Here is a 24913-nt window from a genome sequence, read left to right as displayed (position 1 = left end):
TGTTACAACATTAGCAAAATACTGACAAAGTTTTGCGCACTTTTTGTAATTGAAACGCTGCTATTCATAGTGAAAATTGCCAACTTTGACCCCTTCTTTTGATAACTTCATCACAGAAGAGAATTGTCAGCCATTAGTGACTAGATACGGTGCATTCACTGACAAGAAAAAAGATGGGATTATTCATTTCCAACCAGTAGATCAGCAATCAGGGATGGTTGAAAGTCAGAATCTCTTTTTGCAGACCCCAGTTGGTTTTGCGGTACATCTCTAAGTATAACATCAACAAGATGGATTTAAAAAAAGATTCAGTTATGCTAGCAAATTATGACAAATGGTTCCAAAAAGTAGCAATTTTTTTTTTGTTAAATCAGAGTCTAGCATCCCCACAGAAAGCCAGTCAGTGTCAGTGTTTATTGCGACACCTCGTAGTTGTTCTCGATGAACGGGAACTGCCTTGGCTGCAGGAACTGGGTCTTGGGGATGTCCAGTCCATCCTCGCCATACAGGAACTGGACCACGGAGCCGTCGCTGTCTCTGACGGTCAGGTCGTACTGCACCACCAGACCCTCCAGGTGCTTTATGATGCATCTGGGGAACAGAAGGCGGGGGGGGGGGCGAGAAGGCAGCAGAGGAAGAGAAGAGGAAGCACAGCAATCCCACACTTTTATAACCACTTCAACTTCCCAACGCCGGCTGATGATGAGGCTAAAACTTGCTCCGTTTACATCAGGAAAAACTTTGTGAAAAGACGAGTTACCTCTGCAGATATCCTGATCGGGACGTTTTCACAGCCGTGTCCACCAGGCCTTCTCTCCCAGCCATGCAATGGAAGAAAAACTCCTGCAGACACATCACAATCATCAGGGTTTCTGCAGATTTCACCAACTCAAATTGAAGACTTTTTAAGACCATTAATTAAATTAAAGATCCAAATCACAATAGAAATGTACAAAACAAAGCAGCATATTTTATAGAGTAGTAGTGCCAAGCCTCTTTTTTTTTCCACAGACAGCACCTAGACTTGTGTCAGGTGTAGTGGAGCCAAGTGGTGATAAATTTGCAACCATGATGAACTCAGAAAAGCTAGCTTGCTCGTTAGCAAAGGTATATAAGCAGTTAGCAGCTATTTGAAAGCGACTCAAACGGCTGCCTGACAGAAAAATCCCATGACAAAAACAAACTACATAGCTAGCTAATAAGGGTTTATTAGCAGCTAGTTAGCTCCGGTTTCAACAGCCTCAATCACAGAACATGATGAAGATGTCTGAGTGTGACTCAAACATTTGCCTGACAGAAAAGTCCCAAGAGAAAAATAAGCTACAGAGGAAATGAGATTAACTAGAAAACACTAATTTTAAGACTTATGATTAACATATTTAAGGCCAACTTACATTTTTTTTCCCCCAAATTAATTTAAGACATTTTAATGCCTTAATTTTAGATTTTTGAATTTAAGACTTTACGGATGCAGACACCTTGGTCATGGAGTAACCAAACTTTTTATTAATGCAAAGGCGCCAAAGTCAAAGCAGGGACATAAGTAGTAAAAATAATCAACATGTGGTGGGAAAGCAATTTATGCTTCAATTTAATATTAGAGCTGATTCCATTTCTTTGTGGGACAAAGATAGTATAGTATCTTACAGAACTAAGATCCTGTTAGGTTTAGAAATGTAAGTAGCACAACTTCCCAAATAATTTCACCTTATTACAAACAAGTTTATTTATGAAACGTTTAGTAAGTAACTGTTTTATCTGCTCCTGAATGTGCAACTTGACCTGCACGTATCTGACAGTCTGCATGGCATAATGTCCTTCCATAGCCAAACACAAACCGCCCTCCACCTCCACAGCCAACTGGACGAACCTGTGGCTTGATTCCTGTGAGGAAGCGTCCAGAAACGAAGCCCCCTGCTCCAGGTGAAGGGTCGTACGGCTGGAAGCAAGGTAGAAACTTTCCTGATGGCATCAGGGGTGGCCTGCGGCCCTCCAGCTCGATCTGACCCAGCAGGCAGGAGATCTGGAACGAGCAGCAACAAACATTTATTCTTCACAATCCAAATAAAATGGAGGACGGGACGCTGTGGGAAGATGAGGGTGAACTTGCGTCACCTGCATGGTGTTGACGGTGGAGCCTTTAGCTCCAGACTGCACCATGAGCTGGAGGTTGTTGTCTGGGAACGGGGTGTGCAGTCCGACCGGCATACACACCTGCACACAGACACATGGTCATTGAAGCACACTCACTTTGATTTGTGATGCTTCATCCTGTTAAGGCGTCAAACTAGAAACTGGAGTCACAGTTTGTTGGAGTCATAAAATCCATCAGCTTTAATGACATTATTGGAGTCTGAGTACATGAACTCGTTGGATTTCATCCGTTTTTTTCCCTTCGCAAATCATGAAACAATAAAGTTTTAAAGACTTCTGATAAAGGGAGATTGCCCTATTTTTTTAGCATATGGGCAATAAGTTACAAACTGACATTTCCAAAATAAACCAAGAATTTTCTTTTTAAAGTATCTCGAGAGGATAATCCACGAAGAAATACAGATTTAATAAAGGCTGTGAAGAGTAGTACCTTTCTTTTAAAAACAATCATTTCAGAGTTTGTTTGGCATCTAAACTGAATGTAAAAATATATTTTTCAATGTCTGTTTATCTGTTAGTAGTGCAAAAACAAACAATGATAGGTGAAATAACTTTTCATACAGCATACCAAACTTAACTTTAAATATTAACTTTTGGCATACCAAAAGTTAACATTTAACTGGAATAATTAATATGCTGTGAACATATGAGTGATTATTGAACCCAGTGATGGAGAGTGAAACCTTGTTGATGTCGTTGTTCACTTGGTTGGCCACTTCCTTGAATTTGTGATCGGCCAAGCTAAAGTCTCTCTGGTCGGGGCTGAGGTGAGCGTCCTGCCACCGACTGGCGGCTTCAGCCGGAGTCATGCTGGGAGGCAGTTTGAAGGCAGCCTGCAAGGCCTGGGGACACGGACGGACGGATACACACACACATAGACACACGCACACACACACACACACACACACACACCACACACACAGCTATTAGAAAATTACTTTCCAACAAGGACCAAAGGGGATTTCACGAGCACACTCTGCTGGTGGCTTGAAGAAGGACCGGCTAAATATTTGAAGCTAAGTTGCACATTAGCAGAAAAGCTCTCCAATTATGTAAATGAATCATTATTTCTACATGTTGCCTGTCACAGAGCTCCTGTTACTATGCTGTGCCATAGTAATAACCTTGGTGTAACCTAGTAGCTTTAAGGGGGCGGGGCTTACATTTTTCACTAATATCCTAAGCAATACAGCAAAGTTGAAGGCGGCAAAATTGAGCCTAAAGATATTGGAGAGATGCAGGCCTGTCCAAACCAAGATGGCGAGACGTACCGACGGTCAGCAGTTTGCTAGCTCAACAGAAAATGTTCAACATGAAATATACAAAGATTGGCCTTTAAAAAGACCAATTCTGATGTGAATTTCTCATTCACATCAGAAATTAGTAATTAATCAATTGTCAATTGTTATCTTGGATTAATAAGAATTTTGGTTTCAACTTTGGAAAATTTGGATCTCCCCCCATCAATGCATGTCTTTGGTTTCCGTAAGTCAGTGATGTCAGCACGCCCTGGGCGGCCATCTTTACATAGCAAATGTGTTTCACAGTGGACTTAGAATTCTGGTTAACTCTGCACAGTATAAGGGCCGGGCCACCATTTTGTTTTATTGTAATTACGAGAATAAAGTGTCAATTTTACTTGAATAAAATCGAATTATTAGGAGAATGAAGTAGTGATTTTATGAGAATTCTTACATGAAAACAACCTAAAAATTAAAATCTGCATCTTCTGAAGTTACACAGGAAATACATATTTTAACACACCATTATCAAACTAAAACATTTTTTTTTTATTTTAAGACTTTTTTCTAGTAAAATTGCATATTTATTCTGCTAGTATTACACAAATAAGAATAATTATTTTCAGTTCACCCTAATAATCCATCCTAAAACTCACAGAACTGATGATTAAAATAAACACTTTTTGATAATATTTTTCTGTCATTTTTAATTTTGTTGTTTAGAAAAGAAAGTGAGGGAAAAAATTTAAATCACATTTCAACTTCAACGCTGTTCAGTGTTCAGCATTCCCGAGTGCTTGTGTGCAGTACATGTTTGTCCCCAGTGGGCATGTGGAGCACCGTGGGGCCCATAAACTGCACCATTGCTGTCGCAGCCATTTTGGCCAGTGGCATCCAGGAAGAAGGAAGCACTGAATTTGACAAGGCTGCAGGATTTCATGAGCGCATTAAACACAAACCGGGGAGCTTCGCTCACCGTGGTGCCGATTTTCAGAGACTCTTGGATGATTTGTTTCCTCCGCATATTGGCTCCAGGTTTCACCAGAATGTCTTCCACTCCTAGACAGACAAAGATGGGTAGCCCAGATTTAAGGCTCGACAGAAGTATGACTCAATCTAATGCGTTTATATCTATCAACTATAATGTCCCTATCGAGGCCGTTGCAGTTAACTAAAACTAACAAAATAACAAAAACTGAAATTGAGAAACAACCAAAACACAGAGTTCCCTTAAATCTAGACTAAAAACCCACCTGTTTAGAGATGATTTGGAACCATAATTACTGGAACATTGATCAACATATTTGATGTGTATTTATGTTTTTCGACAAAATGTAATGCTAGTTACTGGTTTCTCAATTGGTGACTGTATGATGTTTTTTGTGACTTTGTGTTTTTATGATGTAAAGCATTCTGCCTTGATGCCGAGACGTGCTCTACAAATATACTTGATCGACTGATTAATAAAGGTTAAACTGAAACTAAACAATGTTTAACTAATAAAAACTGGCTGTTGAAAGGCAGGACCGCACCGAGCGTGAAGCCTCTGTAGAGCTGCAGGTAGGCGGTGAAGAGTCGAGCCAGGCAGCTGAGCAGCTTCCCGCTGGTCTCCCCTCCGTACAGTTCATAGCAGCAGTGGACCAAACCGTAGGGCGACGAGCCGTAGTGTGCTTTATCCAGAACGCCGACCAGCAGCTCGCCCTGACGGATCACCACCTGCAGGACGACAGTTCAGCCAGTTCAACCCGCTGATAAGCTCTGGAACGTCTCCTCTAGTGTGTGTGTGTGTGTGTGTGTGTGTTCCTACCTGTGACTCACACATGCTATCCGGGTTGTACCCCGGAGAAGATCGAGGCGGCAGCTGGATCCAAGCCTTGCCGGGGATTTTGGCTTTGCCAGTGAGGTTAAGGGGGACGGCTTTGTCTGGGAGGATGTTCAGCAGTAAAGTGGAGACGACCTGTGGAGGAGGAGGAGGGATGAGGTAGAAAAAACAGCTCACTGCTCTGAACCGCACTGAAAACCTCCTGGTTGTTCCACCAAATATTAATTCCTGAACTCTTCCTGAGTTAAAACATTACTGATTTAAAGGAGTTCAATCAAATCAAATAATCTCAAATGAGGTTTATTGTTAACAAGTAAATATATCCTAGAAATGTATTGAGGTTAAAATAATTGAAGTCAGTTTAACTAGAGCAGAAATTCCTGTTTTGCAGTGTAATTCTCTAGTAAATGCAAAATAAGTCATGGTTTTCCAGGTTTTGTCTCAAACTATTTGAGGTAATCAGTTGTTACAAATATTTTATGTTTTGTGTCAGAAACTCTGGGTAGTAAAAGGTAAAGGGTTTGGACTTTTCTGTACTTAAAGCAAAAAAAAAAAAAAAAAAAAAAAAGAACTCCTTCAGACTAGCCAGAAATAATTAGCAAGCATCTAGTGGAATTGTGTATCTGCTAAGTTCATAATATCAGCTATTTAGTGAAACGCTGGTAAAAAAGTTGTTAAAGGGTTAATAGAGGAGCCATGTTGTCTTGACCTCCTGAAGGCGGAGCTTCAGAAAGAGCAGGAACTTCTTAAAGAGACAGAGGCCCAAATTTAAAGTGTTAAATTAGGAAGTCAAATTTCTTTTAAGTCATATTTGATATATAAACATTTTTGAAACTATAAAATGGCACAATGTACTTGGAAAACACATAATACTGCCCCTCTAATAATTATTCACTTCATAGTTAATAGAAGTAGGAACATCTGTTCCATTTTCATCCCTATTAAAAGAAATTATCCTCCAAAATGAGAAAAAGGATGTTATAAGTTAGATTAAAATGACTTAATTTAAGCATTTATTGCTTAAAATGAGATTGCCAGGATTCCAATAAAAGCAATTTTCTTACTGCATTGGCAGATGATTTCACTTAAAAGAAGACATTTTGTCACAATATTAAGATTTTTATTCTTATTTTTTCAGAAAACAAGAAAACTTTTGGTGTAGTCTGTGGAAATGTGCGGTGGAGAAGTGAAAGCCAAGTTAAATGTGTGTGAATGTTCTTTATATTTTTCCCTCTGTGGTTATAGGAGTCGTGTGCAGTGGTCACCTGCTTTCCGGTCCACAGCTGCTGAGGTTTGAGGAGGGCCGGGGCCAGCAGTCTGATCCGGCCCGTCTTGTCGGTCAGCCCTCGGTACACCAGCTCAGTGTACTGGTCCTTGGTGAAGAAGCAGCCTCTGATGGTCATCTTGGTTCCTGACACCATGTGGTCCTGGATGAGGCCCGCTAAAGGTTTACCGTCCTGACCACAGACAGGGAAGGAAACCAACAACTCATTCACATCCCTCTGATTCAAGGAGTTCAGGGTCTTAAGAGTGAAAAGTAGGCGGGGCTAAATGTGTGTGCGCAGAAGGGGTTCTGTGGGGGTCCACCTTGGGGACGAGGTACTGCTGGTTGGTGCTGACCAACGTGTAGGCCTCGGCTCGGCCCAGCTCGGTCTGAGGGAAGTGGGCGTTCATCTCGTCTCCGTCAAAGTCGGCGTTGTACGCCTTGCAGTTGGCGTAGTGAAGCCGCAGGACCTGAGGAGCAGAGGCTGGTCATGTGATCTACAGGGTTTCTACGGTAACCAGGTTTTACTACGATGGAGTTCTGAAATTTACTGAATTTAAGTAAGTAAGGAAGGAAGGAAGGAAGGAAAGAATAAAGGAAGGAAGAAAGGTAATGTGAAGGAAAGTAAAAATGAGGGAAGGAAGAAATGAAGGAACACAGTAAGAAAGAAGGAAGGAAAGAAGGAAGGAAGCAAAATGGAAGTTCAGAAGGAAGAAAGAAAGAAGGAAGACAATAGGAAGAAAGGAAATAGAAAGGAAGTCAGGCAATATGAAGGAAGGAAGGACTCCACATTTCTAGAGTAGGATAAGGAATAAAGTGTAGGAACCTTTTCCTTCATGGATCCTTCATATAATAAAGAGCAGAAGCAGAGCAGAGGTGTTACCTTCTCTCCAGGTAAGATGCGAGCGCAGTGGGCTTGAATGGAGGGTCTGTGCAGGGTGGGCTGTCTGTTGAGTAGCAGAACGTCTCCGTTCTTTATGTGTCGATTCACCTGAGGCAACGACAACGCAGCATGACGGAGTGAAAACCCAGCCACAGCTCTGAGTGGGTCCGCTTCCAGTCAGACTTACGATCTTCATGGGCATCTTGTGTGGACCGGGACAGGGCGTCAGCAGTTGCTTGGCGACCGCCTCCCTCTGTGCGGCGCTGCTCGGCGACAGGATGGTCTTCCTGCCGTCCTCGTTAATCACCATGGAGGCGCCGGGGTGGACGTTGGGCCCATTGAGGACGGCCTGCCGGAGCTCCTTCACATTCCAGGGCGTGACGGGCTGAGGGTAGGTCAGCTTGGTGGCAAACACCTCAACACACACACACACACACACACCGTCAACATGTCAATAATCAACTGGTTGACAACTCTGTTGCTACTCTCCACCTAGTTCAAGTTACCATGGGGATCCCGATCTCGTTGGTTCCGATGTACATGTCAGGACAGATGACGGACCGGGCGGCGTAGTCCACCCGCTTCCCCATCATGTGCTTCCGGAACAATCCATCCTTCTTCTCCAGGATCTGCCAAACAGAAACAGAAAAGTCCTTGGTTTTATCTTAAAAAGGGAATTGACTTTTTTTATTTGCATCTTTTAATGTTTTTTTTTAATACTGCATAGAAAGAGGCTTCAGTAGTTAAATGAAAAATCTGCAGAATGTTGCATTTTTTTTTAGCCGATTGTCAGGAGAAGAAAACAAAAAAAAACCACTCCCTAAAAATGATCCATAGATGCAGCCATATTTTAAACATGTCCTAGTTCATGCCCCATTTTTCCCGCTGCATGCCATGACTGTATCCCAGTCTGTCACACCTGTCTGATCCCGGGGTATTTGTCCGTTATCAGTTTGTCCATCTCACTGTCGAAGACGATGTTGACGTGGCTCTGCAGGCGGATCCACATGTTATAGAGCTTATCTGGTAACGTCACTCCGCTAATTCCTGACAGGAATGTCTGATCCTCTGGGTCCAACGTCTGGGGTTTGGGGGAAACAAACGGTGGGATAAATAAAGAGCTGAGATGAAGTATTCCCAAAAGGAAGGCGTGACGTTCTCTCACCACTTCCTCCACCTCCTCAGTTTGCTTCTCTCCTGCTATGAGAGACAGAAGCTTCCTGATGATGCTGCAGTCCTTCATCACAGCCTGCATGTTGACCGTCTGGCCGTTGGTGAACATCTGGTCGCCAAGGCGATTGATGGGGCGATACCTAGAACAGAGGGCGGGTCAGGTACTGCGGTCAGCCTTCACGTAGGCGCGTTGTGCTGCCAGCGTACCTGCAGGGTGGAACCACCAGCAGCTCCAGGAAGAACAGGTCTGGGTAGAAACTCTTCTGTCCCTCAGACCCTGAGCTCTCCTCCAGACCAGGAAACAGGAACTTCAGGAAGAAACCTGGAATCAAAGGTGTCGAGACAACTCAAGATCATCCCACTTCCCCATGCTGGAGATTTTGGTTTAGCAGTAACAATACCGGTAAAATTAATCATATAAAGTAACATCTAGACCTAATAGTAATTCTAATTATTTTTGTATTTAATCATAAGAAATCAAAGTCATAATCATAGGCAGAGAGCGAGTGCTGTCAAGCCATGGATAAGGAACGGCGGGATTCCTGCAGACTGGAGGAAAGTTTCCAGCCTGCAGAGAGTTTTAAAGAATGAAATCGAAACATTTTGAGTAACTGAATAAGAACCAGTGCAAAATATTTGTATTAATGTTGCTTTGATGCTGAATCGGAGAAGTTAAAAGAGGTTATTGATGGGATTTTGACAACAAACTTGAAATGATGTAAAATGTGTAACTGCAATCAAAGATCACTGATGTTGTGTGTTGGAGGCAGATACTAGGTGAAAGGTTGGGAAAAAGATGATCAGTAATAATCATGTTTCATGTGTTTGACCTGTAACCTCAGTAAAGTTGACCAGAGTTTCATACTGGTTGCTCACATGCAGTGAATCAGGAAACAGATGGGCAACCCGAAGGGGAACTGAAACTGCTGGAGAGAAAGGTTAAAGGACTGTGACCTTTGAGCAGGCCCAGGACAAAAATACACATAAGGCAAGATGTCTCCAAAGCAAAAGTGGATCTGAGATCATCTATTCAAGCAGGCAGTGAATGGGAAAGGGCATCCTGTGAGATGAGAGTGACCTTTGAGCATTCTCAGGGTGCTTCAAAGTCTGCTGCAAAAGGAGAGAAGTGGGTTTTTCCTTCCGTAAGGTCCGCTCCGACACCTAGACGGATCAACAAAGCCATGGATCTACACTGAACAAAAATATAAATGCCTCATGTCAAATATAAGAGTTTTATGAACATTTGGGTTGAGCAATATATAGAGAAACTCAAAGTATATTTTCAGTAATCGCTGATCTTCATATCGGCATTGATAACATGGTGGTCTGGCCATTTGCAGCAGATTGACAGTCCTTTGAACATGATAGGGGTCAGACTGAGGAATTTGATTTTGACCCAGTTGGCTTCTGGTAGGCGGTTACGGACAGTCTGATGTGATCCGTCTGTTGTACAGACCAATAGACTCATCAGCTGTGTGTGTCGCTGGTCTTAACCGATCCCACAGATGGACGAGCCGGATGTGGCGATCTTGTGCTGTAGTGGTCAGACGCGGCCGACAAAGATGAGGTCGATTTTGCAGTAGTGCCAGTGTGTTGGAAACCAACTCTTAAACGGTCAATGGTCCGAAAATGGACATTGAGCCATGCAGCTACTGTTCTGGTGGACATCCCTGTACCAACATGCCAATGGCACGCTCCCGCATAACTTGTGACATCTGAAGCGTTATGACTTGTGACAAAATGTGACATTTTGGGTTGGCCTTTTATTGTCCCCAGTCCAAGGACTGTCCAGCTGTTGCTCATTTTGTCTGATCACCCAGTGGGCATGCCCCATCCTGCATTCAGTAAAAAAAACAACTCACTGAGTACTGCTCACTGACAGCAGGATGGATTCAAAATTATACACAAATCAAGAGAAATATTACTTTTGTGCAATAAAATGCTAGCAAATGCTCATTTACAGTTGTTAACGCCACATGGCAACAATATTTGACATGGGGTATTTATATTTTTTGTTCAGTTTATGTGGAAGAGACCCACAAGCTGATGGACTGCAGCAGAGCGCCTGCATGAGGAAATTCCCCCAAAATCCAACAGGTGCAGCTTTGAATCTGGACTCTTCCAGCATCCAGGCCTACAGGCCAACATGCCTCAGCTCCCTGGGGACACGGGCCCCCTCACTCTGCCAGGACAGATCCTATGCCAACACATAGGACTTGAGTTTGTGGTTCAGTTCTCCGACATGCAAATAGATTTTATTATGCATCTCTTTGATTTGATGTTTGGATCCGTTTTCTGCTGCTGCTAAACGCTGTATAATCCCCCTCATCCCAACCCATACTTAAATAAGCATACAAAGACACTCACATGGTGGACATTCTTTCTGTGTGTCACTCTAGAGTCCTCTGATAGGTGTAATTAATTATGGTGTCCGAATGACTAAACCGACAAGGTGTAACTACCGATGGCTTAGCAAACAAATAGAAGAGACAAATATCTCCTCTGCAACTTGTAACTCAAGATGCAAAAACCTAACCTGGGCAACCTTTAAGAGCACACTGTGAAAAAGAGGAGAACGACCCCCAACGGGTGTGGTCTGTTGGACTTAATTGAACTCCGGCAGCTAGTAGGTTAACCCACAGGAGGAAGCGAGGAGGAAATTCTGGAAGAAGGTCGTCAGACCCAGGCAAATGCCCTCCACTGAAGCCAGCTGAAATGTTCTGCGTGAACTCGGCCACAGGCAGCTGGATGGAGCACCGATGCTCCTCCGGAGAAAAGTGCCAACTCAGACAAAGGAAACAGGAATCACTTTCCTGAAAAGTCTGACGGATCAAGTTGTTTAGAAGGTCGCAAAAAAAAGGAAAAACATCTATATTTTTCAGACATAAGAGAAGTTTTGGCGTCACGATTTAGTTCCACCAGATCAGGACACTCAGATTACTCCGTCTCATCTCTACACATTAAAATAATGCTCTTTATGCTCATATATACCTTCTTTCTCCCAGAGTTTACTGATGTGCTCCCTGGCGGTGCTGGCAGTGAGGAACACTCTCTTTCCAGTCAGAAGATCTTCTGCAATACCGACAAAAAAGACATGTAAGCAGAGAGAAATATTCTCATTCAACACATCCCACGCAAAATAAGAGCAGAAATCTGGAAAGAATATCTTCACAATAAAGCAACAGAAACCTTCCTCTTGTATTAATTCTTTGTTCTAAATGCTTATTTCTTTGTTTTGCTTTATTGAACACTTTACTACTTCTTGCTCCACTGAAATGTCTTAGCTACTTCTGAACTACAGCAAACTAAACCTGAAAACAGTTAGGCTGAAGAGTTTAATCGGTTTCCATCTTTTGGATTTGGATGATTAAACACTCTATTTGTTTAATAAAAAGTTTTAGTTTCTTTTAAGTTTCTCTAGTTCTTGCAGGGACATAAAAGCGTTGGAATTCTCTCACTTGGGAATGTTCTTCAGGTGACAGAAGGCTGATTTTGCAACCATCTTTATGTGACTCTGAAGGCTCAGGTCTGACTCACTGCTACAGCCAGACTTCAGGTCTGACCGCTAGTTTCTTGATGGAATAACTGAAGCTGAAGTTAACTAAAACTAACAAAACAACAAAAAACTGAAATTGAGAAACCAATTTTGTGAAATGAAAACAATAATTAATGGGGGCAAAAATTTTTACTACCTGCAAGAATATTGGTTATAAAACTAACTGAAACATACTGAAATTAGAGATATAATGGCCATAGTTTTCGTGTTTATGAATCTATTTATTAGCCTTTGGAATTGATGTGAAATAGATTTTTTTTTCCCTCCCACACAAGCGGTTTACATCAGCTGTCGGCAAATAACAGCGCTCCATACCCCAACTAGTGGTACTTATGCTCACAAAACAGAGACCGCAAAAAGTTGGGAGAAAACACCAGAGTCGGCTGGTCGTTCAATAATTATTTTTTTTCAATAAACATTTTTTTGAAAATGGTATCATCTGTTGAGTACTCATTACCCAATTGATGTATAAATAATCACAATAGTATAGTTTTACCTCTTTGAATCCTACACCTAAAAATTAACCAAACTAGTATGAAAAAACTAAAACTACCACTACAATCAATAAAAACAAAATTAAAACTAAATATTTAACTAATAATAACTAATAAAAACTCCTGAACTTACCACAGAAAAACTACAAAACTAAACATTATGCACTGCCAAAGTCCCCCACCTGTGTTTTCATCAGTTTGTCCTCCCGTTGGCATGGTGATGATCAGCTTGCTGTTGTGTTCGCGACGCACCGTTGACCTGCCAACTCTTCCCCCAGATAAAACACAGACATACAGCACGAGGTGAACTTGGCGTCACCGTTCAGAACGTCATGCTTCACGGTCAGGCTGGGTCGCTGCCGGCCTACCTGCAGTACGGACACTTCTTGGTGTTCAGCTGGACCCTCCAGAAGTCGTTTATCAGGCTGCTCTTCTTCTCAACCAGATGTTTAATCTAACAAACAGAAACGTGACGCAGGAAGACATCGTCAGTGAAACCACCTGTCTGGTTGGGTTTGTGATCATGTAGAGGTGTAAACTCACGGGTTTGGAGTTCTGTGAAGCCTCAGCGTTCGCTCCAATGACCATGCTGGTGAACTCCCTCAGCACCTGCTCGATCTCATCTCCAGTGGCTTTGGGGTTCTCTTCGAGGTGCTAACATAAACAGAACAAAAATCAACTTGACTTTTTTTTTTTTGTCCGATAGCAAATCTCCATGGTTTCCCACAGTTAATAGTTAATTACACACTTAAAGTGCAAGTAAGGTCCCAGTTCATCTTTAAAAATGAGTTTATCAGTGTCAATTCGTCAACAGATTTGAATATGAATCAGGAAATTCTGATGCTGATGTGATGGTGTGATGTTCCTTTAACCCACCTGATTAAGAACTCTCTCCACAAGGTGGACCTCCTCCATGGCTCCACGCTCCAGTAACCGGAGTTGGTTGACCAGCAGGTGGATGGCGGCGCGGGGACATGTCAACATGTGACACGACAGGCACGAGCCGCGGATCAACAGGTAGAGTTTCTGAAGGGGAACAACATGTCAGACACACAGTGAAATAAATGGATTAAAAATTGGACTATTTAAAGCTAGAAGCATATCGGAAGCTGATGGGATGCGCTGAGAGCAACACTCTTTAGTGTAGAAGCTCTAAGTGAAGAAAACCATTATCTACTAGTTATTTCTTCTGTCAGTGACATGACGGCACAAAAACTGGAAGAAGATGTTTAAAAGGAAGCTATAGTTTCTATGATATACTGAAATATGTCTCCATTTTCTTCAGGCTGATGGAGAGAGTGAGAGTTGCAGCAAATAACAGGAAGGCTAAACGTGGAAAACCAAAGTTACTCTCCTTTATCCTTTTCAAACTTTTTCTATCTAATCTATCTATCATGAAGCCAGGCTACTGCAGTTTTCTTTTTTCATCATTATTCATTCTGTTTAAAATTTTATTCTGATTTTCACTTGAATGTCACAGAAGAAATGTCACATTTCTTGGGGAAACATTTCTAAATTATTCATCAATCTTATCTTTGTGTGTTACAAAACTCTTAGATTTTATTAGCTCTGTGTACTTTAAAGAACAACAGTACATTCTTGTGCTAATCACCAATATAAAAATTCTAAAGAATGCTGAAAATGTTCGCTCCATTAATAATAATAATAATAATAATAATAATAATAATAATAATAATAATAATATTGTGGCAATGCTTTTAAAATGTTAATGAAATAAGCAGCTGAACTCAATTTCCATATCCTTCAACTGAATATTCTTACATTTGTGAAAGCTGTTAATCTAATTCTGTATATGTTTGTGTATTGTGCTCACATCAAAGAACAGTGGGTTGTAGACTGGTAGAGGCAGCTCTATGTGTCCAAAGTGTCCTGGACAGTTGTTGAAATCCTGACAGCAGGTGGAACAAATCTGGGAAAACAGAACAATATCAAACAAAATAACATGATTAATTTAAATGCAAAATGAGGCATTGGATTAATTCAAAAGATTCAACACTAAGGTCCAAACACTGAGCACATATAATGATTCAGTAAAGCACCTCTTTGGTGTCTGTTGGCCCCAGAGCCAGGTCATACAAACTGTTCTGGGCCACATTTCCAACAGCGTCCAGAAACTTGGAGTTGGTGATGGTTTTCACGCTCAACTTCCTGAAAAAGAGATGGAAAAAAATGTTGCAACTTATCCTCAGTTACTTTTTAATCAGTTTTGTGACTGGTTCTGAGCTTTTTGGATCAGAAAGTAAAACAGGAGATAAGCTTAAAGGGCAGTTTGTTTTTGACTTATTATTTGACAAGCATACTCAGGTGCTACAACTAATGAGTTTCTCCACAGCAGCTCCGATGTGACAGATTTCAGGGGGCTAAAAGCCACTAGCTTCTATTTAGTTTTGAACTCTGACTCGCCAGAAGCTAACAGGCTAAAGCTGCCTCACCTTATTTCTTCGGGTGAGTACAAGCCAAACGACATGCCCTCCAGCCGCCGCCATGGCACTTCTTTGGAAAACAACATTTTTTGGATGCTAGCTGAAACTTTGTGTTGTTTATAGTTGTAGATTCATGGCGCTGCGCTTGAAGCCCACGAGTCGCAGTTTCCTCCTGTTAAAGCACGTGGGACCGCGAGAACTACAGCTGAGACTGGAGGGGAGCACACGCACATACATTGCAGGGCATTTACACGAAATTACTCTTTACATTTACTTTATATTTCAATAATATCTACGAAATAGTTGCTAAAGCAGATCTAAATCAGATATACTTCGGCATTAACTTTTGAAAAACCTATGACTATTATTTCCTCTCCCCCTCTTTCATTGGACATGGTTTATCCCTTTCCCACAAGCCTTCAGTTTTTAACAATATGGCGGCTCCCTGTAGGCACGTAGGACATCATATTCAGAAAAACGGAAGATTTCTGCGGGTTAACATCAACCAGCTGTTTGCTTGCAGGTAGGGCATGCTTGTGAATGTTTTTCTATCATATTCTGCTTTCACTTACTTGTAACGTCGTGTGTGTTGTTAGTGTAACACCAGTAGCATCCCCCGGCAGGAGAGGTCACGTCTCTGACTTTTTACTTACATCACAACCACTATGTGTCGGCTAAATCTGTTTAAATTAAACATATGCAGCTAAAGGTCAGACTGCTGTTTAGTCACAAAGCGGGAAAAATACTTCTAGGTGTAAAAAAATATATATAAAGTCTTCCAGTAGTTCCACAATAAACTGTAAACTAACTACAGATGCTTTACTGTGTTAAGTAAATGCAGGTGCAGCATTAAATTCTGTTTCCCATTTATTCGTTGGCCAAGTTGAAAATATTAGTTTATTGGTTCGTCTATGGTGGCACAGTTGATGGCACCTCTTGTATTTGCAATACAAAGGTCATGTGTTCGATTCCCGGTTGGGGTCTTTCTAAATTGTGCGCGTTATTGGTTTTGTCCAGAGAATGAAAGCTTAGTTCTGTCTCTCTTCAGGAGTTTCGGGCTGACTTCAGCTCTTCAACAACAAGCTACCGACCTTCATAAAGGTAAACCAATCAAATTAGTATGGACGTTTGATTTGGAGTTTATGGAAAGACTTATGTCTCTAAATGCCAAGGACAACAACCTGCTGGAGACTGAAAACCTTTCACTCTCCAGCAACATAAACATTGACATATCACACATAAAACAAATATGAAGTACAGTTAAGATTAAGGGATGTGAATACTTTCACGATGCACCGTAACCATAGCAAATCAGTAGAGAGAACAGTGTTGAATTCCTGTTGTCTCTTGATATAAAAACTGCATTTTTGCATTTTTTTCAGAATCAAAAGAAGCTATAGTCATCCCCAGGAAGAAATCATGGTATGTCTAATGTATCATAAACAGTATAAAAAGTTCTATTCTGATCACTGATGACTACATTCTTTAGCACAGTCAGTATTGGCGTTTTCCTCTTGACAGGAACAAGGAGGCAGTGCTGGAGGCTCTTGCTTCTACTGTCCAAAGAGTAAGAGTTCTCACAGGCTAAGATTTTGGTTTCTCTGCGTGATTCTGTTATTTTGGTTGTTTATCATGTTTCCTGTTTGGACATTTCTCCCTGCAGGACCCAACAGCGTATCCCTACCAGTTCCAGGACGACTCGTACCTCTCACCCAGGACATCCATTGAGTTTGTAGGAGCTCTAGCTTGATATATCATCCTTTAAATCTGTGTTTCCATAGTGATTTCTCAAAAAAATGAATGGGGACAGTACCTGACAGTGAGTTGTTTTATTTTTCTTCTCTCTTTGTAGAAGCTGTTCTCTCTCTCTCAGGAGTCCGGCAGAGCTGCAGCCAAGTACTTTGTCAACAGCAACCCCAAGTTATTCACCAAAGACTTTGCAGAACCGCATATACCAGTAAGAACCGCAGGGATGCAAATAATTAATCGACTTCCGATTAATTGTCGATTGATGGTTTATTAGATGAAAACTAGTTCCAATAATGTCCACTTAAACGTTCTTTCAATGTTGTAGTTTGGCCGCCATCCAAAAGAGGGCGCCATTGATCATTCTTAAGCATAGCCAGTTGATACAGAAACTGTCCAAACTGAGACCGGTTTGGGATGTAAAATATACTTTTGTCGTGAGTTCTGCCTGAACATGTCTCTATTTATGGGGAAATTAAGTGTTTCACACGGTTTATTTTTTTCATCTTTTATTTTTCTGTTCAGCAACCAATGATCTTCCTCTCTTGTTGTATTCTATAAATATGTCTAAATTTACTGAGAAAACCACAATTTTCTTTGTATTTGATAAGTACTTAATAAAGTGGAGACAAAATAATTTTGTCTTCCCTTTTTTATTCCACGTAGTCTGAAAAATAAAGCTGTTTAGTTATGGAAAGACAGTCAGCCATTTTGATACTAGAGAAAACTGAGGGTCTTAATAAAAAGATCGCTTATCGATTAATCTGGAGGTTATGGGGGGTTTTTTTGTTCGTTTTTGCAATCCCACGTCACCTGCAGGGACACACTGTGAGATGGAATTTTTTTTCCCTCATCTACATTCATGTTATTCTCATCTAACAAAAGATCAGCACCTGCAGCCTCAGGCAAATGTCTACTCATGTCTTATGTTGTTTGTTTATGTATTTTTTTTTCTTTATGCTTTGGATGGGCTGTACTGAAACAAATTTTGTTGTTCTGATTCTGATAGCAATCAATTGTAGATGAACTTATTAATCAATGACTTGCACACTTAGTTTGTACTTGTTTTTATTAGTTTGTTTTGTGTGTATATTTGTAGTGTTTGATGCCAGAGACCGTGGCGCTGCGTCTGGAGGAGGTGAGCCAGGAGGCGCTGGAGGAACGGATCAGCCTGAGGAAGGTCTCGGCTGCGGTGGAGATGTATGATCAGCTGCTGCAGTCCGGTGAGGTTGCACGCAAGAAAGGCTAGGTTTCTTTAAAAAAAAAAAAATGCCACCGATGCGCCGCTTCATTTCTGGTGAATATTGCTCCTTCCAGGCACAGCGGTCTCCATGGAGACAACCCATAAGCTGCTGGACCTCATCTGTCTGTACTGTGACAGAGACCCAGTCCAGGAGGGGACGCCGCAGACTGAGGACAGAGTGAGTCGATCGTAACCAGGACGATGTGGTCGGCTCTACGGAGCGCCGGTGTTGAGGTTTGTCTCTGTGTTCGGCTCAGGAGGAGGAGGAGGAGGACAGGAGGCGGAAACCCGTGGGGCGCCAAGCGATGGACTTCCTGAAGTGCACCTGGAAGGAGAACAACAACGCGGAGAGGATCTTCAACCTGCTGCCGGAGAGAGACGCGCGGTGTTACTCCGCTCTGATCAGAGGCATGGTGAAGGTAACGCCTCGCTCACGTTTGTCTTGCTAAACAAACGGCTGCAGCGTTCCTTCATTGTTTATGTCTCCCCGCAGCACGGAGCATACGCAAAGGCCTTCAACCTGTATGAAGATCTGCTCAACAACAGACTGTCAGGTGAGAATCAGGACACACACTGTGCAGGAAGCAGCGCATTACTAATACTGGACGAATATCTGCTTAGATCCAGGATAGCTCAGATGTGAGGTTCCCCAAGGTTCAATCCTGGGACTCCTTCTATTTGATTACATACCACACCTCCACTTTATCAGGTTATAACAAGATATAAGATTAATTACCATTAAGCGTGTCGCAATAAACGAATATATAGCAACATGTCTTACTTTTAATACTTGTTAGCACCAGGGTTTCCCCCAGAAAACTTTCCAAACCCAGTGGTAGCCCGCTGGATGACCGCCATTTTTTTTTTTTAGTTAAAAAATATTTGAAGTTGGAAAATATCACTTGATATTATTGGAAGATTGATACCTACACACCAACTATAAAGTCTTACAAAAGGGGCAAACATTAAAACAAACTAAAATAAATAAACAATGCTTAGCCTGGTGGGCTAATTCAGCCAGGAAAGTCACGTAGCACCACGAAACACGAAACTTACTGTTTTTTGACAGTTTTTCTGCGTTCACAGCTGACGTCCACATCTTCAACGCGCTGATCTCAGCAGTTCCTGATGTCAGAAAGAAGAACAATGAGAGATGGGACCTCATCGCTGTAAGAACTACTCAATTCTGGAACGTTGTTCAGATTCCCTTTAAATAAAAAAACAAAGACATTTTTAATATCAGAACGACTGAAGGAAGCAGCCAGACCAGGTGTTCAATGTTAAATTATGTGTGTGTGTGTGTGTGGGTGTGTGTGGGTGTGTGTGTAGGAGCTGCTGAACCAGATGAATGAACAGAAAGTTCGTCCCAACCTGCTCACCTTCAACAGCGTTCTCAAAGCTCTGAGACAATGCAGCTTCCTGGCTAAAACCTTTTCGCCCCAGATTCTGAACGAGATGAAGGCCCTGGGAATCGGTAAGCTACAGGCTCCGTCGCCTCTGTCGTCTACCTCTGGGGGTCACAGGGTCATGTTTCCTCACCCATGTTTTCCGCTGTGTAACCTTCAGCTCCAAGCTTGGCCACCTATGAGCACATCCTGACAGTCTTCTTCTACAAGTCAGGTAGGTCTGGCTGTGGCTGAGGCAGGTGTTTATAAGCTACTTCCTGTTTATGAGCTACTTCCTGTTTATGAGCTACTTCCTGTACGCGGACTGAGCGGTGGACATTTTCTCCGCAGCCTCCTCCGGACCCAGCAACATGGCCATCTTACAGGACGTGTTGATGGAGCTGGAGGGAACCAGCTTTACCTGCCAGGACCCTAATGACGGTGAGGCCAGAGCGACTGAGAGAGGAAATGATGTCATCTGTTCTGATACGATGACAGGAAACCTTTCTAAACTTGTTTTCTTTTTCTTTTCTTCCCAGTTTTGTTCTTCGCCACTGCAATGAAACTGGTGAGTTTTAAAACTTTCTCCTTCTTTTTTAAATGTCTTTCTTTTCTGTTTTAATTTCTTTTAGCTTTGACTTTACTTTTTTAGTGTAGAACCAGAATTGGGTTTTATTCACCAAGTTTGAGCAACCAAACAAGGAAATTGCATTTAGGGCTGTAACTCTGTTCTTGCTACATTAACCTCACCTCCAATGTCTCCAAGTGTTTGGACAATAAAGATCTGGAGCTGGGCTACAAAGTTCACAGTCTGGTGGAAGTTGGGGAGAACTGGAGGCTGCTAGGAGATTCATATCAACAGGCTCTCTATTAGTAAGTTCCCAGAAATGGCTCTTCTGATGCAGTCTTCCTTCGTATTTGGTTTTTCCTTCTTCCTAACCCTCCCCGTTTTCTCGGCAGCGGTCGCTTCTTCAACCTGCTGTGCCTGATGGAGCACATCGACGTGGTGCTGAAGTGGTACAGCCGGATCGTCCCCTCGGTCAGTGCCCCCCCATCTGGCTGCGTTTCCATTACAGTCGTGCACCAAACTTTGTCAAGATTCCCCTAATGTTGGGGGAGAAAAACCACAATTTTTAATATGCGGTGTTTCCATTATTTAAGAAACGCAATAAAATCACACGTGCATTTAGGTATTCTAAAGGTAAATTTTAAAAAACACGCAGCGCCATCATCTTCAAGCTACTTCCTGTCATCTTCTTCTTCCTGGTTTCCTCCAGTAGTGACATCCGGTTGTTGATCATGTGACTCGTCTGATGGGGGGAATGCTTTTGTGAATTTGACCAATCCCGGTTGATGAGGCCTATCAATCAGACACCATATATGGCACTTCCTATTTTTAGATAATTGTCAATATAAAGGTTTTTTTTTTTTCTTTTTTTACTGTCAAGAGGTGAATTTCATTTATTTGTTTAGAAAAACTTACCCTGAACACTTTCAACATTTTTGTATTTTTAAACATTTAAAATATCATCATATTTGCCCTTTAATAGATTTGTTTATTTTATTTTTATCAGAAATGATGTAAAATATTAAAGATCGTGGGCTGCACAGTGGCGCAGTTGGTAGAGCTGTTGCCGTGCAGCAAGAAGGTTCTGGGTTCGATTCCCGGCCCCGGTCTTTCTGCATGGAGTTTGCATGTTCTCCCTGTGCATGCGTGGGTTTTCTCCGGGTACTCCGGTTTCCTCCCACAGTCCAAAAAACATGACTGTTAGGTTAATTGGTCTGTCTAAATTGCCCCTAGGTGTGTGTGTGTGTGTGCGCATGGTTGTGTGTCTGTGTTGCCCTGCGACAGACTGGCGACCTGTCCAGGATGGACCCCGCCTCTCGCCCGGAACGTTAGCTGGAGATAGGCACCAGCACCCCTCCCGACCCCACTGAGGGACAAGGGTGTTCAGAAAATGGATGGATGGATGGATGGATTAAAGATCGTGTGAAATACACCACTTGTGACGCGGCCAAAAGAAAAACCACATTATCCTAGCAGCAAAACTTTTTATAGAAAAACAAGTTTTTTCGAAATTGCCTCGTTTCCATTCATTTTTTAAATTTCAAATTGCGCAATTACACGGACAATGGAAACGCAGCTACTGTTTGCAGATTCCTGCTGTCTGTGGACGGTAGCTCACTCTTCAGTCTGCTGTTTGCAGTTGCTCTACCCCAACCCTCAGGGAATGAAGAACCTGCTGCAGGCTCTGGACACGGACAGCCGCCTGGACCTGCTGCCCATCATATGGAAAGGTCCGACCCACACCGCCAGGAGCGCTCCACCTGCCTCTGTTTCTATAAATATGGTTCATTTCCCTTTATTGTCTGCAGACATTAAGAGTTTGGGTCATGATAACAAGGTGGATCTGGTGGAGGAGCTGCTGAGTCTCATGGCCAGAGATGAGCACAGTGCGGAGGTTTGTTTTCGTCCCTCACTGATCCACGTTTTTTCATGTCCGATACAGAAAAAACTGGTTGGATTGACTGAAAACATGCATTAAAAAAAACAACACAGACATAAATGTGCTGAATTAAAATTCATTTAATAACTCTCCACCAGCACAGCACACTTAAATACACAAATAGCTTCATAAGTTTGGTCAAACATGTAAAAACAACACGATTTTAATTTGTTTAGACAACGCAATTAGGAGTATAATAGCCAATGTAAAATAATCATAAAGAAACTGAAACTGACTACTGTGGTCAAACATGGAAAAAAAACTGCAGCAAACTTTCTGTCAAATGTTTCAAAAAGTGCATTTAGGTATTCTAAATATAATGTAAAATGAATAATAAAGCATGACGTCACTCAGAGCACAAAACATAGAATTAGACTGAATAGATCTGCCTGTATGAATCGGGCACATTGTTACTGATACCTGATCTAGGATTTTTTTTTTTTTTTCAATATTGGCACCGATACAGATATTAACATTAGGTCGGTGTGTCTCTACACGGCTCATTGTTATTGTGTCTTTGTGTCTTATCAGTTATAGTGAGGAGTTTTCTCTTATAGCAATAAATTCTAGTAAATGTTTAAAACGCCCCAAAAACTAACAGTACCACAAGACCTAGTGATAAAATGTCTGTCTGACATATCGTCTGCAGGTTCAGGAGTCTTTTGCTGCGTGTGCTCTGGATGTTAAAAGCGTGTTTGACGAGAGGCCCAAAAAGGAGTGGAGCACCTCGTCGCTGTCACACATCTCCATCCTGCTGCTGCGGGCCAACAAGCTCCAAAAGGCCTGGTGAGAGAAGGATTCACACCGCTTACAGGATGGCAGCACGTCCTTAAAAAGTCTTCTGCTCAATTATCTAAAATTAAGGCAATAAAATGTCTTACATTTTTTTTCTTTTTAGTTGGGCCTTCAATATGTTAATCACAGGTATTAAATTATGTCTAGATAAGACTATTTGAATAGTCTTGTCAAGACATAGACATAGTCTATGTTTTTTTCTGGCAATACTTTTAAGTCAGGCAAAAGTTTGAGTCACACTCAGACATCTTGATGACGTTCTGTGACTGGAGACTGTTGAAGTTTTCCTTTAATTGGTTTATTGCTGACTTTGAGCTATTCTTTCTGTCGCTATAAAGCTGTAAATCAAGGAAAATGTGTAAAGACATCTCTCAACTCTTAATTTTTCAAATTTATTTAACCTCCAGTGAAAGAAGAAAAAAGACGGTTGAGGCTACCAGTAACTTACAGCTAGCTAGCAAGCTTTTTGCATGCATCATGGGAAAAGGCAGTTTGTTTGAACAAAGTTCGTACATTTCTAGGCGATGTAAGTCTTAAATCCCTTTCATAATTGTCTTAAAAAGTCTTAAATGTGAGTTGGTGAGACGTGCCTTTAACTCTCTTTATCGTATTACACACAATGAATGATGCGTGGTTTAAAAAAAAAAAAAAGATCTAAAAAACATTTCTATTCTGCCGTCTCTTATAGCTTCAAATAAATTATTATTCAACTCATTTTATTAAAGTAAAATGCGTTGAAATTTCTGGTTATGTTGAGAGAAAATATGGAATGGTTTAGGAGGTTTGACTAACTAATGGTTTCTGACCTCATCGTGTCTCTTCCGGTTCCCTCTGCAGGGACATGCTGCAGCTCTTCAAAGACAAAAACAGAGTTCCTTCGTAAGTTTGCACATCATTTTTTTCTTCTTCTTCTTTTATTTTTTTTAGCGCGTAATCCTTTGTTTCCCTGCGGTCTTTTCTCCACAGTGGGGCGCTGTTGAGCAGCTTCCTGACCGCATGTCGATGCAGTGCTTCCCCTCAGAGAGCCGTGGAGCTGGTCCAGCTGTCTGCTGCCTTCAGTCTCCCAACAACCCCAGAGCTAGCTAAGAGGACACTGGCTGAGTTTGAGCTGAACGACAAGCAAAGGTGACTCACTTAATTACCTGGAATCGACAAACCGAGTGGCAAATCAATTTTACTCAAATCGTTCTCTTCATCTGGGGAGTTAGAAAAATATATGACGCACTCTGCAAAAGTTTTAAACCGCCAGACTGGCGAGCAGAATGCTAATGAAAACACTCCCACAGTAGACTGCAAAGCACTATCGGGTAGCCTGGTCATGAATTATTAGCAGACACTACTTGGAACTAACTTGGAACATTTAAAGTCCTGACAGCAACATCTGAATAAGTTAGAGAGGTACATTACAGGCCTTGTCTGACTGCAGAGGAACAGTGTGGAGGTGGGATGGTTATGGTTTGGGCTGGTGCAGCATCTGACTGAGAGCTTCAAAAAGAATCTATTTGAAAATCTTAACAGACTAAAGTCGATGGACTAAGGAAAATCCAGCATAGCTCCTTAAAAAAAGTACTGGAGACCGGTCTCAGAGCATCAATTTAGCTTTGCAAACTACTAAATGTATAAAGAATTACAATGTTTTTTTCTCATTTTTATTCACTATTCAATAAATATTAGGTTCGTTTAGCATAAAAGCTGCCTCATGCCTTCTGATTTCAGTCAGCCATGAGTTCTTTAGGTTTTGTTTTTTGCAGCCAGGGTGACTGTTGCTTCTGTCTTTTTTTGTTGTAAACTTTTCCATTTTTTGCGAGCTATGCTAGCTTGGAGAGCAAAGCAGCTTGATAAATCAGAAAGATGAGCATGCCACATAAGCTATTATAATTTACTGTATAATAACAATTGACTATTAGGGCCATACTAATTAAACATAAAATTATGAAAATAGCCAGAAAATTGCTTAATAGTAATAGGACTTTATTCTATAATTCTTCAAATTTATTGTTCTATTATTTTGACTTTATTCTCATATTATTATGACTTTATTCTTGTAATGCTGCAAATTTATTCTACAAAGATTTCTTATAATATTGTGTGACTTTATTTTTGTAATTTTATTACAAAAATTCTCCATTGTAAAAAAAAAACGGATTAGATTTTATGATGAAAAAAAAAAGTATTTAATTTGTACAGGTCCTTCTCAAAAAATTAG

The 24913-nt window shown here is 41.5% G+C and overlaps 2 protein-coding genes across 2 annotated transcripts in view; one reads left to right on the top strand and one right to left on the bottom strand.

Moving 5' to 3' along the window:
* polr1a (RNA polymerase I subunit A) overlaps nt 1-15214 on the bottom strand; it is a 37702-nt gene extending 22488 nt beyond the window's left edge. Inside the window, exons 1-24 of the mRNA XM_015023360.1 lie at nt 15041-15214; nt 14648-14756; nt 14422-14517; nt 13464-13613; nt 13131-13241; nt 12956-13041; nt 12770-12855; nt 11529-11609; nt 8745-8859; nt 8530-8677; nt 8284-8445; nt 7871-7993; nt 7552-7779; nt 7365-7472; nt 6805-6951; nt 6483-6674; nt 5203-5352; nt 4928-5111; nt 4372-4454; nt 2838-2996; nt 2116-2214; nt 1871-2023; nt 761-843; nt 426-591 (exon numbers count right to left, since the gene is read on the bottom strand). Coding sequence (XP_014878846.1) covers nt 426-591; nt 761-843; nt 1871-2023; nt 2116-2214; nt 2838-2996; nt 4372-4454; nt 4928-5111; nt 5203-5352; nt 6483-6674; nt 6805-6951; nt 7365-7472; nt 7552-7779; nt 7871-7993; nt 8284-8445; nt 8530-8677; nt 8745-8859; nt 11529-11609; nt 12770-12855; nt 12956-13041; nt 13131-13241; nt 13464-13613; nt 14422-14517; nt 14648-14756; nt 15041-15117 — 3096 coding nt within the window. The 5' untranslated portion in view covers nt 15118-15214. The remainder of the gene's footprint in view (nt 1-425; nt 592-760; nt 844-1870; nt 2024-2115; nt 2215-2837; nt 2997-4371; nt 4455-4927; nt 5112-5202; nt 5353-6482; nt 6675-6804; nt 6952-7364; nt 7473-7551; nt 7780-7870; nt 7994-8283; nt 8446-8529; nt 8678-8744; nt 8860-11528; nt 11610-12769; nt 12856-12955; nt 13042-13130; nt 13242-13463; nt 13614-14421; nt 14518-14647; nt 14757-15040) is intronic.
* A 105-nt stretch (nt 15215-15319) lies between these two features.
* ptcd3 (pentatricopeptide repeat domain 3) lies at nt 15320-23865 on the top strand. Its single transcript, XM_015023362.1, has 22 exons — nt 15320-15554; nt 16080-16132; nt 16414-16453; nt 16553-16598; nt 16695-16763; nt 16884-16988; nt 17877-18000; nt 18095-18198; nt 18278-18439; nt 18514-18574; nt 19107-19189; nt 19350-19494; nt 19587-19640; nt 19757-19846; nt 19945-19973; nt 20172-20278; nt 20366-20444; nt 21613-21703; nt 21782-21867; nt 22562-22698; nt 23545-23586; nt 23674-23865. Exons 1-22 carry the CDS (start codon nt 15466-15468, stop codon nt 23834-23836), a joined length of 1959 nt encoding a protein of 652 aa, XP_014878848.1. The 5' UTR covers nt 15320-15465; the 3' UTR covers nt 23837-23865.
* The last annotated feature ends 1048 nt before the right edge of the window (nt 23866-24913 follow it).

Source organism: Poecilia latipinna, unplaced genomic scaffold (genome assembly GCF_001443285.1).
Source record: "Poecilia latipinna isolate Pla-1442-1.1 unplaced genomic scaffold, P_latipinna-1.0 Scaffold3286, whole genome shotgun sequence".
Taxonomy (NCBI): domain Eukaryota; kingdom Metazoa; phylum Chordata; class Actinopteri; order Cyprinodontiformes; family Poeciliidae; genus Poecilia; species Poecilia latipinna.
This window is presented reverse-complemented; position numbering and strand designations above follow the sequence as displayed.